Source organism: Monodon monoceros, unplaced genomic scaffold, assembly GCF_005190385.1.
Source record: "Monodon monoceros isolate NGI ecotype Baffin Bay Population unplaced genomic scaffold, NGI_Narwhal_1 Super_Scaffold_22, whole genome shotgun sequence".
Lineage (NCBI taxonomy): Eukaryota > Metazoa > Chordata > Mammalia > Artiodactyla > Monodontidae > Monodon > Monodon monoceros.
In genome coordinates this window covers 36,813,114-36,827,943 of record NW_021703779.1, presented here as the reverse complement: position 1 = coordinate 36,827,943, position 14,830 = coordinate 36,813,114, and the positions used below count along the sequence as shown (strand labels likewise).

The 14,830-nt window shown below is 38.1% G+C and overlaps 1 protein-coding gene across 8 annotated transcripts in view; it reads left to right on the top strand.

The window, feature by feature from the left end:
• CASK (calcium/calmodulin dependent serine protein kinase) overlaps window positions 1-14,830 on the top strand; it is a 386,526-nt gene that overhangs the window by 252,113 nt on the left and 119,583 nt on the right. For all 8 annotated transcript variants that reach the window (XM_029240361.1, XM_029240363.1, XM_029240356.1 and 5 more), the window contains exons 7-8: window positions 4,201-4,376; window positions 9,106-9,228. In XM_029240361.1, the coding sequence (XP_029096194.1) occupies window positions 4,201-4,376; window positions 9,106-9,228 (299 nt within the window). The remainder of the gene's footprint in view (window positions 1-4,200; window positions 4,377-9,105; window positions 9,229-14,830) is intronic.

Sequence of the window (14,830 nt, the reverse complement as noted above, 5' to 3'; positions counted from 1 at the left end):
GTCCTAATTCTGACTTTTGGAGCCACAGTAAACAATTTTAATCCTTCCATATGATAGTCATTCAGATGCTTGAAAACAGCTATAGTGTTCCCCTAAGTCCTATCCAAGTTAATTTGCCTAGGTTAATTTAGCCATTCCTCACATAAAGTGGTTCAGAGTCTCCTGACTGTGCACCAAGTACAGAGCCAAAACTGAGCACAAATACAGGTACTTCCAAGCACACAGAAGCTTGAGGTTATCACTTCTTTTGCCGTGGATCTACATTTCTGTCAGGCTCCCCAAATTGCATGAGCTTTTTGGACAACGCTGTAACACTGCTGGCTCATATTAATCGTGCAATCAACTACAAATCTTAAATTGTTGTTTTTAAACAAACGCTGCTGTTGAACTAACTCTCTCAAATCCGGTATTTGTACAACTCACCCCCATGTTAAGACTACACAAGTAAATAACACATAATTTCTGACGATTACATCCTCACGGTTGATGGGATGATATGAAATAAAACGAATTCCTTTTATATGCTATATACTATATGCTATATATGCTATATAATATATGCTATATTCCTTTTATATGCTATATATATTATAGCGTCTTTGTTTCTCTTGGTCTGGATCTTCATCCTGTTAGTATTTAAAATGGTATGGGCTTCATATTTTACTGTGCATCTCAACTGAAGGGGAAAAACGGATTCATTCGATTTACCGAGACATTTTTTACATGTTAATCTATTTTCCTAAAGTCCATGAATCTTTCCCCTAAATTGTATATTTTTAAAGCTGATTTTTAACCCGCAGTGTGTCAGTTATGCAAAATTTATTTTTCTCAATTCTTCTAGAATTAAAATGCTTTGTGATGGTCAAAATATTGTCATTTCTTAAACATACCTTTCCTTGCAGTCTTGAAATAACTACTTCAAGCGTTGCAATGTCTTTTATAATACAGTCTACAGATGTAGATAAGGGATAAATGATTTCTCTTATAAAAAGCTTTCATGTTGTTTAAGGTATCAATACTTTTAAAAATTTTACTATTTATCAGCTCATTTGCTAATATTTAACAGAAAACTATTTTCCTGTCAGATTAGAATCTTTGATCACTCAGTCCTCCAAATAGAAAGGAATTCTCTCCTTTATATGTTCCATATAGTAAAAACCATTTACGTATATTTACACTTCCCCTGTCTGAAACTCAACTGTTTGGAAAACTCACTTATCCAGAATATATCTAGGAACCTAGGAAATAATTATAATAGCAGCAAGGCATTTCCTGCCCTTAATACCTGTTCATGGTTCTCTCAAGTGAGCATCTAAAGACACACTCTGAGGCTGACGTGCTTCCATTTTTCAGAAACTTTTGTGGATTCGTGTTCCTTCATACCTTGCACCTGCTCTTCCCTCTGGTTAGAACGCCTTTTGTCATTTTATGTATCTAGTTAACTAAGTATTCTTGAAGACTGAGCTAACAATCATCTCTTAAAAGCAGGCTGATCTTCACCATCCCAAGTGAGGTAACCCTATTCCTTCTCTCCCATATTACCATAGCTATCTGGGTTACATACCTCCATGTAGCATTTGATGCGGGGATTTGTAATTATATCAAAGACTGAGGTTTGTGAGGGCAAGTGGGGGGACCATGGCTTATCTCTTGTATGCCCACAGTGGTCCTAGATTGTGTCTGGGACCTAGCAGGCACTTAGGAAATTTTTACTAAATGAAAGAATCTGGTTTCTAATGAGATTACAGTTTATAGCAGATTTTATGCAAAAATTAGGAGAAGACAAGGCTAGAGTAAGCATAGTGAAAGAAAAGAAATGAAAGCCTGACAGAAAGAAATACATTGAGCAGACACCAAAAGTTGGAAAGCACAGCAGCCTTTTGGTACTGAAGAAATGAACCCTTGCATACCTCTGAAGTTCCCAAGGGCGATTTTGGTTCCATACCAGAGTTCTTTCATTGGTATCCACAATGATAATTCTGAGTCATCAAGAAGAGGTTAAATTATGTACAGCATCTTGTGTAAGAGAAGTCAGGAAATTGTACAAAGAGAGCCATCCAAAATTATTAAAGTAAAAAGGTTTTGGTGCGTAAAGATCCAGGTCCTAAAGTATTGAATGCGTACCTATTCAGAACAGCTGTCCCCACCCTGAGGTTCTAGGTAATAAGCTTTTATTATATTATCAAAAAAGGTAACATTTAAATATTTAAATGTACATCGGAAGTGTCTCATATACAGTGACATTTAATTTGGCTTGGTAATTGGCTTCCCGCTCTTAGAATTCTGTGGTCAAAGTCATAAAAATCAAGTGACCACAAAGAAGGAAAAGTCAAGTGATCACATACCAGGAAATTGAAGAGGTTGGTGTATGTTAAAGGTTGACTCCAGTCCTTTCACACCTCCCGATCTTCATGCAATAAAAAAATCATTCCTGTGTATTCTTTCTACCATGGTCTTTCCCCTTTCATCTATGAGCAGATTCTTGAACCAAAAGACATGTATATTCCTCAAGGATGAACCCTAATTCTCCAGAACCAGGGTAGTCTTCAATATGGCTAAATGGAAAGAACCTCCCCTGGATGTCTGGGGCTGGCTGTGGTGGCTCTGACTAGTCCCAGATTGAGGCCTACATTTTGAGATGCTTGGTCCTGCCTTGTAAGGGAAATAGTAGGAGTCAAGTTGAGTTTCAAAGCAGTATCCCAACCATCAGCAGGTACCTGGCTGGTGCCCTGGTACCAGTACTCTGATCTCTTACCCTGCTTTTCCCTACTCTTACCAGCTCCTGTCCATCAGACCAAGGCAAATTCTCCAAGGGCACTGCCCTATCCAGGCTATTAATGAAGTAGAAGGCTTAGTTCTCATCATTTCAACTTCTTTTTGTTACTTGAGGAAACCAAATGGGGCAATATGGAAATAAAAATCTTTCCTTCTGACCAGTAGAGTTTTCACTGATCTACTATACATTTTAAATAAAAATATTTTCACTCCCTGAACCCTGAACTTAATCTCTTCTATTATGGGGGAAGGAGAGGAACCATTATGATCTGCAGCAAAGGAATATTCCCAGGACACAAGCTAAGAGCTGCTTTATCCTTCTCATCCCAACCAGGTTTGACAATCACCAACAAGACTTTTATGATATATTTTCTCTAGCTGGATTAGAAGATCTCTGAGGTCTTTTTTTAAACTCTGATCACAGTTCTGAGCTCTACATAAAGTTTTGTGCAAGCTTCAAAATAAAAATTATCTTGGACTCGTGATGATGAGGGTGGGGCTGTAGAGGGAAAGGGAGGAGAGGAGGGGCCTGCATAGAGCTAGAAGAGCTGCCAAGCCTGGTGGGCAGTTCCCCTCCCACAATAATTTCCCTACAGGGTACAAGCCTTTCGTTCTCCAGTAGAAGAAAAGACTTCTTTTGGGATGCTGAGTTAAAGATGGTTACTAGTGTAGAAACAACTGCTTTCAGATTCCTTCCTGAAACCTAACTTTGATAGGAAAAAAAGAAAAAAGCGTTTCAAAGAAGATAGAAGTCAAAGAAGATTGAATGGGAGGAGCTTCATGATTTTACTTTGGTTTATGTCATATATTTGCTCTCATTCTGTTCAAATGTTAACATTTGGAGGAAGCTAACAAATCTTATTATAACAAAATATTACTAACCATTGGTAATTGCTGCAATTAATTCCTAAAATCAACGGAACAGGATTTCAGATTCATATTCCAAATAAAAGTTCTAAGCATTAGGTTTAATTTGAGAATTTCTATTTGACAGTCAAAAGTAATCTTTTCCTCTACAGATATTTTCTCACTTGCCCCCCCTCTCCCTGCCCCTGCCTCTGCTCTGTATTTTTAGTAATTTTCAAACTTGTGAAAATTAGAAAATTTAAACAACTTCTTCATGAAGCAACAAATAGGTAAATACTTACCATGCATCCTATGGAATTCAATAGGAAGTAACAGTGTTAGAAGACAAAGTACCTCTCCTGGGCTCAATACTTTCAAGACGTGATTAGATAAAAAATTTTTTCTTTCTGCCTTTTTTCCTTGATTTTATAGAGGAGGGGAGAGGTGGTAAGAGAATATTTGCATTGTTAACCTTGTCATTCACACTGTTATTGTTCTCGTATTTTCAGTTTTCAAATGGGAAACAAAAAGCCCATTTTATGTAAACATTTTTCCTTGATGTTGTCATTTTAAATGTAGGACGAGTTGGAACACCTCATTTTATGGCCCCAGAAGTTGTCAAAAGAGAGCCTTACGGAAAACCTGTAGATGTCTGGGGTTGTGGCGTGATCCTTTTTATCCTGCTAAGCGGTTGTTTGCCTTTTTATGGAACCAAGGAAAGATTGTTTGAAGGCATTATTAAAGGAAAATATAAGGTAACATATTGTGAATGTTTTATTTTTCCATTGAGATTAAATTATTCTGAAAAATGTGTTTTGAAGTTGCTGTCTGTCTTTGGATTACTTACTGGTTGTCACATAGTCACCCAGTCAGAGATGCTTGCATCATTGATCCACCAGCCTTGTTAGGCAACAAAGGCCTCAAATAAATTTGACCCTATCAGCCGAACTGTCATCCAGATGACTGGCTTTAAAACAACTATTGCCTCACCCCTCCCTTCTCATTCCCTCTGTGCTGCCTCTAAAGTCTATCCCATGTATTTGGATTCCAACTCTGTGTTCAGTCCAGAAAACAGGGTCCCCACTCGTCTTTGATACAGTGTAAAAACCAGAGATCAGATGGATGTTCCCCTTTTCCTCCATGTGCTAAATCAACAGTGTAAGAGTCCTGGGCTCTCAGAGTCATAAAGCCACACTAAAATCAAATTTTTTTACCACAAGTACATTTTAGCAAAACTGCCTCTTTAGCTAAGTCAAAGAAATTGGTTAGTGCCCTACTTATTTCAAATAAAATTCTAGCTCAGGGAAAGAATTTGGACTGCTCCTTGGAATTTATTGTGAGCAAATTTGACCTTTTATTTTACCCTGGGTAAGGTGTTTGTGACAAACCTGTGCCCAGACTTTATGGTTTCCATTAGCTGTCTGGTGACCGAACCCACTTATTCAGGCTAAGCTGGAAAATAAACCTCTTTGGCCCTTCTTTGTGTAATTTGAGAAAAGGGCTTTATTTTTATTACTTTTTGCTTGACTTGTAAAGTTAAAATGGAAATTTCATCCAGGTAATTAGTCACTCTTTATCTTAATTTTAGATTTAGTGTCTATTAGCCTTTATTTGATTTTGCTTTATCATACATGTTATTTTATTGCATTTTATGTAGTCAGCCAGCACAGCTGAAAAATTTGCCATTTACCTTCCAGGATAAACTGAAATGCCAGTATCACAATGGCATTTCATAATATAATTTAGAGCCATTTTGGTGTGATTTAAATATTTATATTCATCTTTGGCTACTGTGAATTGGAAACTGCATGTACTATTCACAGACTCCTGATGAGTACATTATTACTTTCATTACCAAGTAATTTAAGAAGTCATTACTGACATTATGAGTGGCTATACCAAAAAGACCTAGCGGGTTCTTAGAAATAAGCTTAAGGTTGGTTTCACTACCCGAGCTCTTGTACTTTATTGCCCTGTACTACCTTGTATGGCTGACGGAGTAGGATGCTCTGTATGGGAAGCACAGAGGAGTATGTGTCTGGATATCAAATCAGGGCAGCTTATTTTGAGGAAGTTCTTTTTCCTCCCATTATAATTAACACATGTACTTTCTGTTCAACAGAATCACTGTTTCATTTTCAGCCATGCCTGGCAACATAAAACGATACACACAGGTTTATATAACACTACACTCCAAAACTGTGAGGCCCCTAAAGTTTTTTTTTTTTTCGATTCCTCAGTTATGTTAGAACTTTATGTGGGACTTGAAACAAATAAAGAAAAAGAGAAAAAAATAAATGAAAGGTAAAGTAGTTTCAGAGTTGTAGCCTTATCCTTTAAGCCATAACTGAAGCTTGTGGAAGTGAGAAGGTGAGAATGGTCTGTACTTTTTTCCCCTTGGGCTTTATGTACTTATAAAGGCTTATAAAGCTTATAAAGGCATACAGGTTTGTCTTTTATTTTATTTGGATTAAGATATATGCCAAAACTCTGTTAACAGAGAAAGATGTTTTAAGTATAGGTTTTTCTGCTTCTCTTAGAGTCAGTTGACCACTGGGGAATAAAATCAATCCTTTCAAGGTAACTAAAAGTCTCAGGAAACTGCTTGTAAGTAATCATCCCCCTCCAATCCCTTGAAATTGTAAGTGGCTATCAGGAAAGCACGGTTATGGCTTTCTGGTTGAATTTTGCCAAGTGAAATCACAGATACTAGCATATGAAAATAAACACAATAATGCATCAGCATAATAATAATACTAGCAATAATGATAGCTAACTCATACATAGCACTTACTATGTTCCAGGAACTATTCTAAGCACTTTACTTATATTAACTCTTTTCATCCTCACAGCGGCTTATGACGTAGGTACCATATAATAAAATCTCCCACCTGCCTTTTTGAGTTATAAGCATTCGCTAATAATAGAATTCTTCTTTTGTGTTTGTTCAGTTGCTAACTTCCTGGTTTCCAAGGCAATGTGCTTCATTCCAACAGCTTCTGGTATTTGATTTTGTCTATTTTTAAAGCATTGAATAGTTATCTTTGTTTCTTTGTTTAAAAAAAAAAACTTGGACTGTTCACATATGTCCAAAAATTTGTTTGAAAATTTCCTATTCTTAGCATTATAGTATAATATAGTCGGATGGTGGCAGCTATACCATAATTTCTGTACCTGGGGGTTTGAAGCTTTGAGGTTAATTCGTATTTACTGTTACTTGGCTAACCTCACCTCTCACTTATATTCATGGCTTTCCTTACAAAAGCCTCAGGTTTTCAGCATCTTAGTTTGAAGTATAGATCCATCTCTACCATCAGTGATGAACCTATTGGGCCTTTAAAAAAAATACTGTGCTGTGATTGTGTCAGCATTTATTTTTACATTTTTTATTACTGAAAATTTCTAACAAACAAAATAGTAGAGATAATAGTATAATGAACCCCCAGCTTTAACACTTATCAACGTACAGCCAGCCTTGTTTTATCTATATTCCACATGCTACTAGATTATTTTGAAGCAGATCTCAAAAATATCATTATATCACCCTGGTCGCCCTTAACAAAATAAATATTAAAATCCTTGATCTCTATGAGTATTTTCAAGAAAATTTTGATGACATATTTCAAATGTAGTACATTTAAATTGTCATAGTTTATAAACTACTACTGGTCTTAAATGATTTTAATTTAACTTTTTATTCTTGTCTACTAGCTTACTTGATCTTTTAAGGTCAATATGGGAGAATACTATTTAGCTAAAATATATGCTAACATTTAATTTCAATTAATTTTTTTATAAAGGACAGAAATATATTTCACAAAGTCTCTAAAAGATACAGTGTCATCTTATATCACTTATTTCTGGATAGCCAGTTGGTATCCACACAGCAGGAGTCCTTAGCTGCCTGGCTTTAGTATTCAAATAAGTGAGACTGTTTTATATAGCCCTGTTTTGTTCCCCCTTATGTACTCAACCTCCCAAATTAATTTCAACTAGTCTTCTCTGCCAAAGGAAGAGAAAACCCTGGATTGCGCTTCCTCATAAAAAGGACTGGGGAGTATACTTCTCAACCTCTATTCACTTCAGAAGGCTTACCACCACTTTCAGATGATTTCTCAACCCCTTTCCTGAGGACAGATCATTCAGACTTTAAAGACTACATCAGCTCCAAGATGGGGAAGAGGAAACAAGGCTATCTAAGCCCCATCTGATCACATACCTCCTTATTTCAAACTCGTCAACTGATCACAATTTCAGTAGGATGACAATATTTCAACAGTCTCATGGTATTCATTTTAATTAAGGAATCTGACAAGAGAAGTGACTATCGTTTGGAATTCTGCCTGTTAGAAAAAGAAAATGGAACATTTTCCACTCCACGTCTACTAGAGCAAAGCCTTACGTTAGCCAGAGCGAAATGTCTGATACTAACCCTTGGCGAGATCATAATGATTCATGTGTGCTGTGATGCAAGTTGTGGTTTCATTTGCCTTTAACCTGTTGTGGACTTTATTCTGCATCTTTCTCCCTTAGGAGGTGACAGAGGTCTCTGCCAGTTAAAGCCATGGCATTGCGTAAAGCTCCTGGCACCAGGCAGCTCCCATGAGCTCACCGAATCAGTCAGTTTCCTCATATTAAATAGGGAGTGAGACCCTGCTCCATCTCTACCCTCCTGTCCCCACTTACCTTCCCAACTCCAAGCCCTAAGCATTGCTTTCCATTTTTTCCTGGTTCCTGGTCTCAGACATACCCCTTTTCCCAGGAGCCTTCCAACTCTTTTCCTCATAGATCCACAGCCTTCCTCACAAGTTGTGTGTCTTAGGAACAACTCATAATTTTTTTGTTTGACTTTAGTTAATTTATCTTGTGGCTTAGTTGTCTCATCTCTAAAAGAGAAAGAAAAGTAACTTCTTTAAGAACAGTATACAAGTGAATTGGGTTTTTTGTAGGGCCTTTAGTAATGGTATATTTTTTTCTAAATACTGAAAATGACATACAGTGACCAAAGTCTCCTATTAATAAAAGCTACTTTGCGTAGCTTCACAATTACTGCCAATTCCAAGTTTTAAAAGCAAAATATTAAAAATATTTCTTCAAATTTTTAAATTTTATTTTAGTCCTTTCTGGATCAAAGTATTCTAACCTTTTTAGAGTCTACATTCTAGACTCTTTATTTTAGCTGAGGTAGAACCTGGAATCATGAATGTTCTATTCTTCAATTATTAAAAATATTATTACATATATAACAAGAAGAACATGTATAACAAATATTTACTCCTGCAAATTCTCATGTATTGAACAACAACAGAAAAAGAATTGCATCTGTCCTCTTCTTCCTTAGAAAGCAAGCCTTTAGAATCAGATTTCTCCACCCTGCTCCAAGAATTTTATTCATGTTGAAACAGCATAGGAATATTAAATAACAGAGAATGTTAACTTCTCACTGGACATAACTCTGTAATCTTCCTTTTTCCTCCTCTTCAGATGAATCCAAGGCAGTGGAGCCATATCTCTGAAAGTGCCAAAGACTTAGTACGCCGCATGCTGATGCTGGATCCTGCTGAAAGGATCACTGTTTATGAAGCACTGAATCACCCATGGCTTAAGGTACATGAGCTCATAGGTGGCCATCTACACTTTGTTTAAACAGTTCCAGTGACAGGAATGCATTGCTCTGTAAGGTGCCCCTTTCCACCCTTTTTTTTTCCTGAGCATTTTTTCGTTACAGTTTTGTTCGTCTTATTTGCTGTTTCTGTACATCTCTGTAAACATCTAAGAGGATGTACCATTCGAGTGACATTCAGCTCTCATCACAAGAGGGTACAAAAGCGGATTAAGGCAGAATCCATCAGGGAGGAAGGCCTATTTGTTCTATACCAACACATGTTCCAAAGATGTGCAACATGAACAACGGAAATAGCACTCAACTGTGTGATAATTAAAAAGTGATTATCATTATTTTGGGTGTGAATGTGTACTTCATAGCATTATTTTTCTTTCAGTAGATACTAGATACGGGTTTATCGTCTTAGGAAAAAGGCAGATTTTAAAAGTTCTTTTTATATCCCATCCTGCTGATGAAGTATTAAAGGTATAACTTGGGACTTCAATGAGACAGCACTATTTGATGAAGACATTACACTGCTCAGCAGTTCCAGGAAATTCTCACTTTACATGTGAGAAAACTAAGCCTCAGAGAGGTTAAGAATCTTGCCCCAAGTCACAAAAGTTGTCAGTGCTGGAGCCAGGATTTTAATTCAGCCTGCCACACCCCCTTCCTTTGTACTCAGGATCCTATCCAGTTCACTTAAGGTCACTGCTCTCACATGTGTCCGCTTACCGGCTTCATCAACTTCCTATCTCTGTTGGATCTAACAAGCTACAGTTTATTTTTATTACACACACACACATCTTCTCCTGACCTTACAACCCCCTCCAGCTTCTACCCCTATTCTCTGCTCTCCTTGACAGCAAAACTCCTAGAAAGATTTATCTCTACTCACTTTCTCCAGTTTCTCCCATCTCTTTGTCTTGAACCCACCCTAGTCAGGTTTGCAATCCTACCAACTCCACTAAAATAGCTCTTGTCAAGTCACTGCTGACCTTCACATTGCTGAGTCTAGTGGCGAAATATCAGGTTTCTCCCTCTTGGCATATCAGCAACATTTGACATCCATCCTTCCAAAACGCTGTCCTCCCTTGGCTTCAGGACACCTTGCTCTCCTGGTTTCCCTTCTACCTCTCTGGCTGCTCCTTTTCAGATGGTGCTGATTCTTTCTCATCACCCCCAACCAGGTCTTCACAGTGGGGTGCCACAGCCCCTCCTCCTTCTGTCTACACTCAGACCCTTGGAAACCTCATCTAGTTTTAATGGCTTTAAATGCTATCTGTACACCCTGAATTTATACCTTTAGGCTAGGCCCTGTCCCCTGAGGTATTCTTAATTTAGTTTACAGTTTTGCTCCCCAACACCTCTCTCATTTCACCCCTTACTACTCTCCTCTTCTCACTTTGTTCCCTCACGTTGGCCTCCTTGCTGTTCCTCAGCAGGCCCATACTTGCCTCATTGCCTCTGTGTTAGTCGTGCCCTTTCCCTAGAATACTCTTCCCCAAGGTATCCTGATGACTTATTCCCTCACCATCTTCAGGTCTTTGCTTATACATCAGCTTCTTAGTAAGATCTTCCCTGACCACCCAATTTAAAATTTGAGAGAAGGAATGTTCCCTGCCACCAGTATTCCCTATCCCCCTTCCCTGCCTTAGTTTTTTCCATAGTGTTGGTCACCATGAGACATACTTATATTTTACTTATTTGTTTATCTGTCTACTCCCATAAAATATAAGCTGCATAAGAGTGGGAATTTTTCGCAGTTGGTTCACTTCTGTATAGAACCTTTGAAAGTGTCTGACATGTAGTAGGTGCTCATAAGTATTAGTTAATGATTTAATGAGTGAATGAATGAATAAATGTTCATACTACTATACCATGCTACCTCCCCAGAAATTATGCAAAATAATAATGTATATTTAAACATAGATTAATAATGTATCTTAACAGCGATGACAAGGAATAATAATATTATCAAACAATGTTGAGATTCCAGTGGACCTTGATTCTCCTTAAGAATATTACTTCTCACATCTGCATTCAACCCTCTGATACTTGGTTCTAGTTATTCTTGACTTGAATTTCCCCAGTTGTAGCTATTCCTGAAAAGAGTAAACAGTTCTGAGATACTTTCTTGTACTTATTTTCTCCCAGAAATAAACCATTTGGGGGGACTCCTATTTTTCCTTTGCCTCAGTTTCTCATAATGGGGATCTTTTGTTTGTTTGAAGCTAGTTTAAATGCTAAATAACAGTGAAAATGGCAGCCATATTAGTCATTTTTAAGATCCTTTAGAAAATTTGGCTTTCATTATCTTGCATATCTTGACTAATAACATTTATTTTTGGAAACCCTTATCCCTGCAATGATTATAGTTCTTTTTCCAAATAATCTGAGCTTAATACACAATAGATTTCTGGCACCAGAAAGACAAAAGACAAAAAGTGTCCGTAACTTAAATGAAAAAATTCCAGGAGGCTGTTTGAGCTTAGTGTCACGTGCCATGTCTGAACTACAGTTTACCTTCACTGCAGTGTGTTATCTGAAGATGGAAGAATTCAATGAGAATATTATCTAGCTGATGAGAACAGGCTTATATTTCAGTACTTTCCATGTATACTTTTAAATCATTTCTGTGCATATAAGTGGTGGTAATTTAGCAATGGCTAAAATTTAAGCTATGGGGCTTCCCTGGTGGCGCAGAGTCCACCTGCTGACGCAGGGGACACGGGTTCGTGCCCCAGTCCGGGAGGATCCCACATGCCGCGGAGCGGCTGGGCCCGTGAGCCATGGCCGCTGAGCCTGCGCATCCGGAGCCTGTGCTCCGCAACGGGAGAGGCCACAAGAGTGAGAGGCCCGCATAGCGCAAAAAAAAAAAAAAAAAAAAAAAAATTTAAGCTATGGTTTAAATATGAAAAACTCCTGAATAACTGCAATGTAGAGAAATAAAATGATGAAAATCCTTGTAATGAAGAGTACCCAAAGTCATGATACCGTTGTTTTATGTCCAAAACAATTATTATTTCTTTGGCAAACCACACAAAAAAGTCCTGTTCAATCATACCATCTCAAAAGGGAATTTGAGTAAATAGACCAATTAATATGTGTCTTGTGGTTGTTAAATTATATGTATTTAACACTTTTATCTAAATTAGTGCTGTTTGCTGTAAATATTCATTCCAACAAAAGTAAGGCCAAATAAGATTGTAATTTTCTTATAAACGACTGAGCTCTTTTCACACCCTTTGTAGCCTTAATATATATAGACTCCAAGTATATTGACTATAATAAAGACAAAAAGGGTATTTATATTAGGCTAATCAATTTGAATTTTGGAAAAATCAATCAACACACCAATTAAATGTATATTCAGCATCTACTGTGCACAAGGGACGGTGAATCAAGTACTTCATTAAAGTGTAAGGCACGTTGCTACAGACATTTTTCTGAATTCATATCACATTACTTTTAGTTTCAGGTAGGACTGTTTAATACAGAAAAATATTTTTTTTTTTCTTTTGTCTCATTTTTATAATGCTTTGAGGTTGTTATTATTTACTTGTTTTCTGGTATGAGGAACCTTAACAGACTTTTTTTTTCAATCTTGTGATTTCATCTGCTTAGAAAATATCAGGAATCATAATTTAAGCATAATTTTATTTAAAAAAATTTTTTGACTATGTCCTTATCTCTCTCTCCACTTCACCTTAGTGAATGGTGAGCAGAAGAGGTGTTCACTAGAAATAGAGTTCACAGTCTGCTATGCACTAAACTTCCCAACCTATTAGAGAGAGAAAGGCATAGTCAGCCCGTGAAATGAATTTTCAAATGCTGTTAATATAACATAAAGAAACAGAAAGATAACTTCAAAGAAGTCACACGTGAGAAGCACCTCACAAGAATACAGAAGTATGAGCCCAGGAAGACTAATGCGGGGCATGAGAGGTCACTGTAGGCCAGCGCTCCAGAGAGGGCTGCGCGTAACATGTTAGTAGGACTGAAGGGGGCCCATGTGGGAGGTACAGAGGAGCACAGGCAAAACATTATAAGTGTTCAGGGCATTCAGGGATGGGGTCAGGGTACACTGGCATAATACAAAAGTCAGCTATTTGAAGGGTTGCAGTAGTAGTAGCCTGAAAATTTGGTTTGAGGGAAGAATATATCTAGAATGCCAAACTAAGTACTTTAGATATTAAGGTATAGAGAGTTAAAAGCTACTGCAAGCTTTTGAGCAATAATACAGGGCAAGCAGTATGCTCATATAACTCCTGTGGACACTGTGCACAGGTGGGTTGCCTGTCGGGATGCGAGCAGTAGAAGCAAAGAGATCCTATAGAAGCTGGGCTGTCCAGTTAGGAAGCGACAGGGGCCTGGAGCAGGGAGTAAAAGTGGGAGTGGGAAAGAAATACCCAGACCAAGAGCGATTAAGGAAGGAAAATTGATGAGGCTCAGTTGAGTGATTCAAGATATTCAGAATTAGGAAGCCTGTAGAAGGGTTAAACATGTAGAGTGGAAGTGATGTATTTTAAACTTTCAAAATTTGATTTTAATTTAGTTGAGATTTTCTTGGTTCTTAGTATGAAGAGTACTTCTGGATATTGTGCTGCACATTTTTAGTATTATTATGTTATGAGACTGTGATTCTTATTTAAATCTTCTATTTTGGTAGGCAGTTAACCCAATTAGATTCAGAACACATGTCCTAGTCCACTTCTATGGGCTGTGATTCAAATGCCAATTTCATTTTCAATGCCTTTGCAATACTCATCTAGTCTGTCCCACTTGTATGCTACCCAGAGGGTCATTTGGAACCCGGGAGGTACTTCATAAACCATAGTTTAGTCTCAAAGTTCTTGCTCTGTTGGTTGTCATTGGGTTTACACATGGGTATACTAGGGATGTGCCAAAGCCCCTCCTTCCCCAGCTGCCTCCTCTTTGTAATCCTGCCCCTGTTCTCTAGGGGTGGGGTGCCACCTCTTTGCTCTTCTTTGCTTCAGGCAGGGCTGGTTTGGTGGAAAGTGTTCTGAGGGGGAGGAACTTGGCTTCTTTCATGGTGATCCCCTGGAATGGAGTGGGTGAAGTCAAAAGGGTTCTGTCCTGCAGAGCCAACCTCTTCTCAGTCCTTTGGCTAAAGAGAGGAGGCTTTTCTTGGGGGTCATTTTGTCTGCGCTCCCCTGGGAGTTTCCAGGTTGTGGGCTGCTCTCACACCCAGGTGAGGATATGTTAGGAGGCCAAAAAAACACCCCAGATATATCACCACAGGATCACACCTCTGAGTCCTAGGGTCCCTCCGCTGTCGGACTTCTTTTCTCTAGCTTTCAATCTTCTGTTAGCTGCTTTCACTTTTGAGTCATTAATTTCCTTGTTATCAAGAACTCTTAACTAAAAAAAGTAGACTTTGGAAAAAGAAGAGTTTATTCTGTGGATTGGGGAGTGCTTTAAAAATCAGCTCCAATGCCTGTTTCTGGCTCTAGAATCCAGACATGACATGTATCTTTCAAGCCGCTTTCCCCAGGCCCTGTCTCCCTGTCTCCCTGTCTGTCTCTCTCTCTCTCTCTCTCTCTCTCTCTCTCCCTCTCTCTCTCTCTCTCTCTCTCTCTC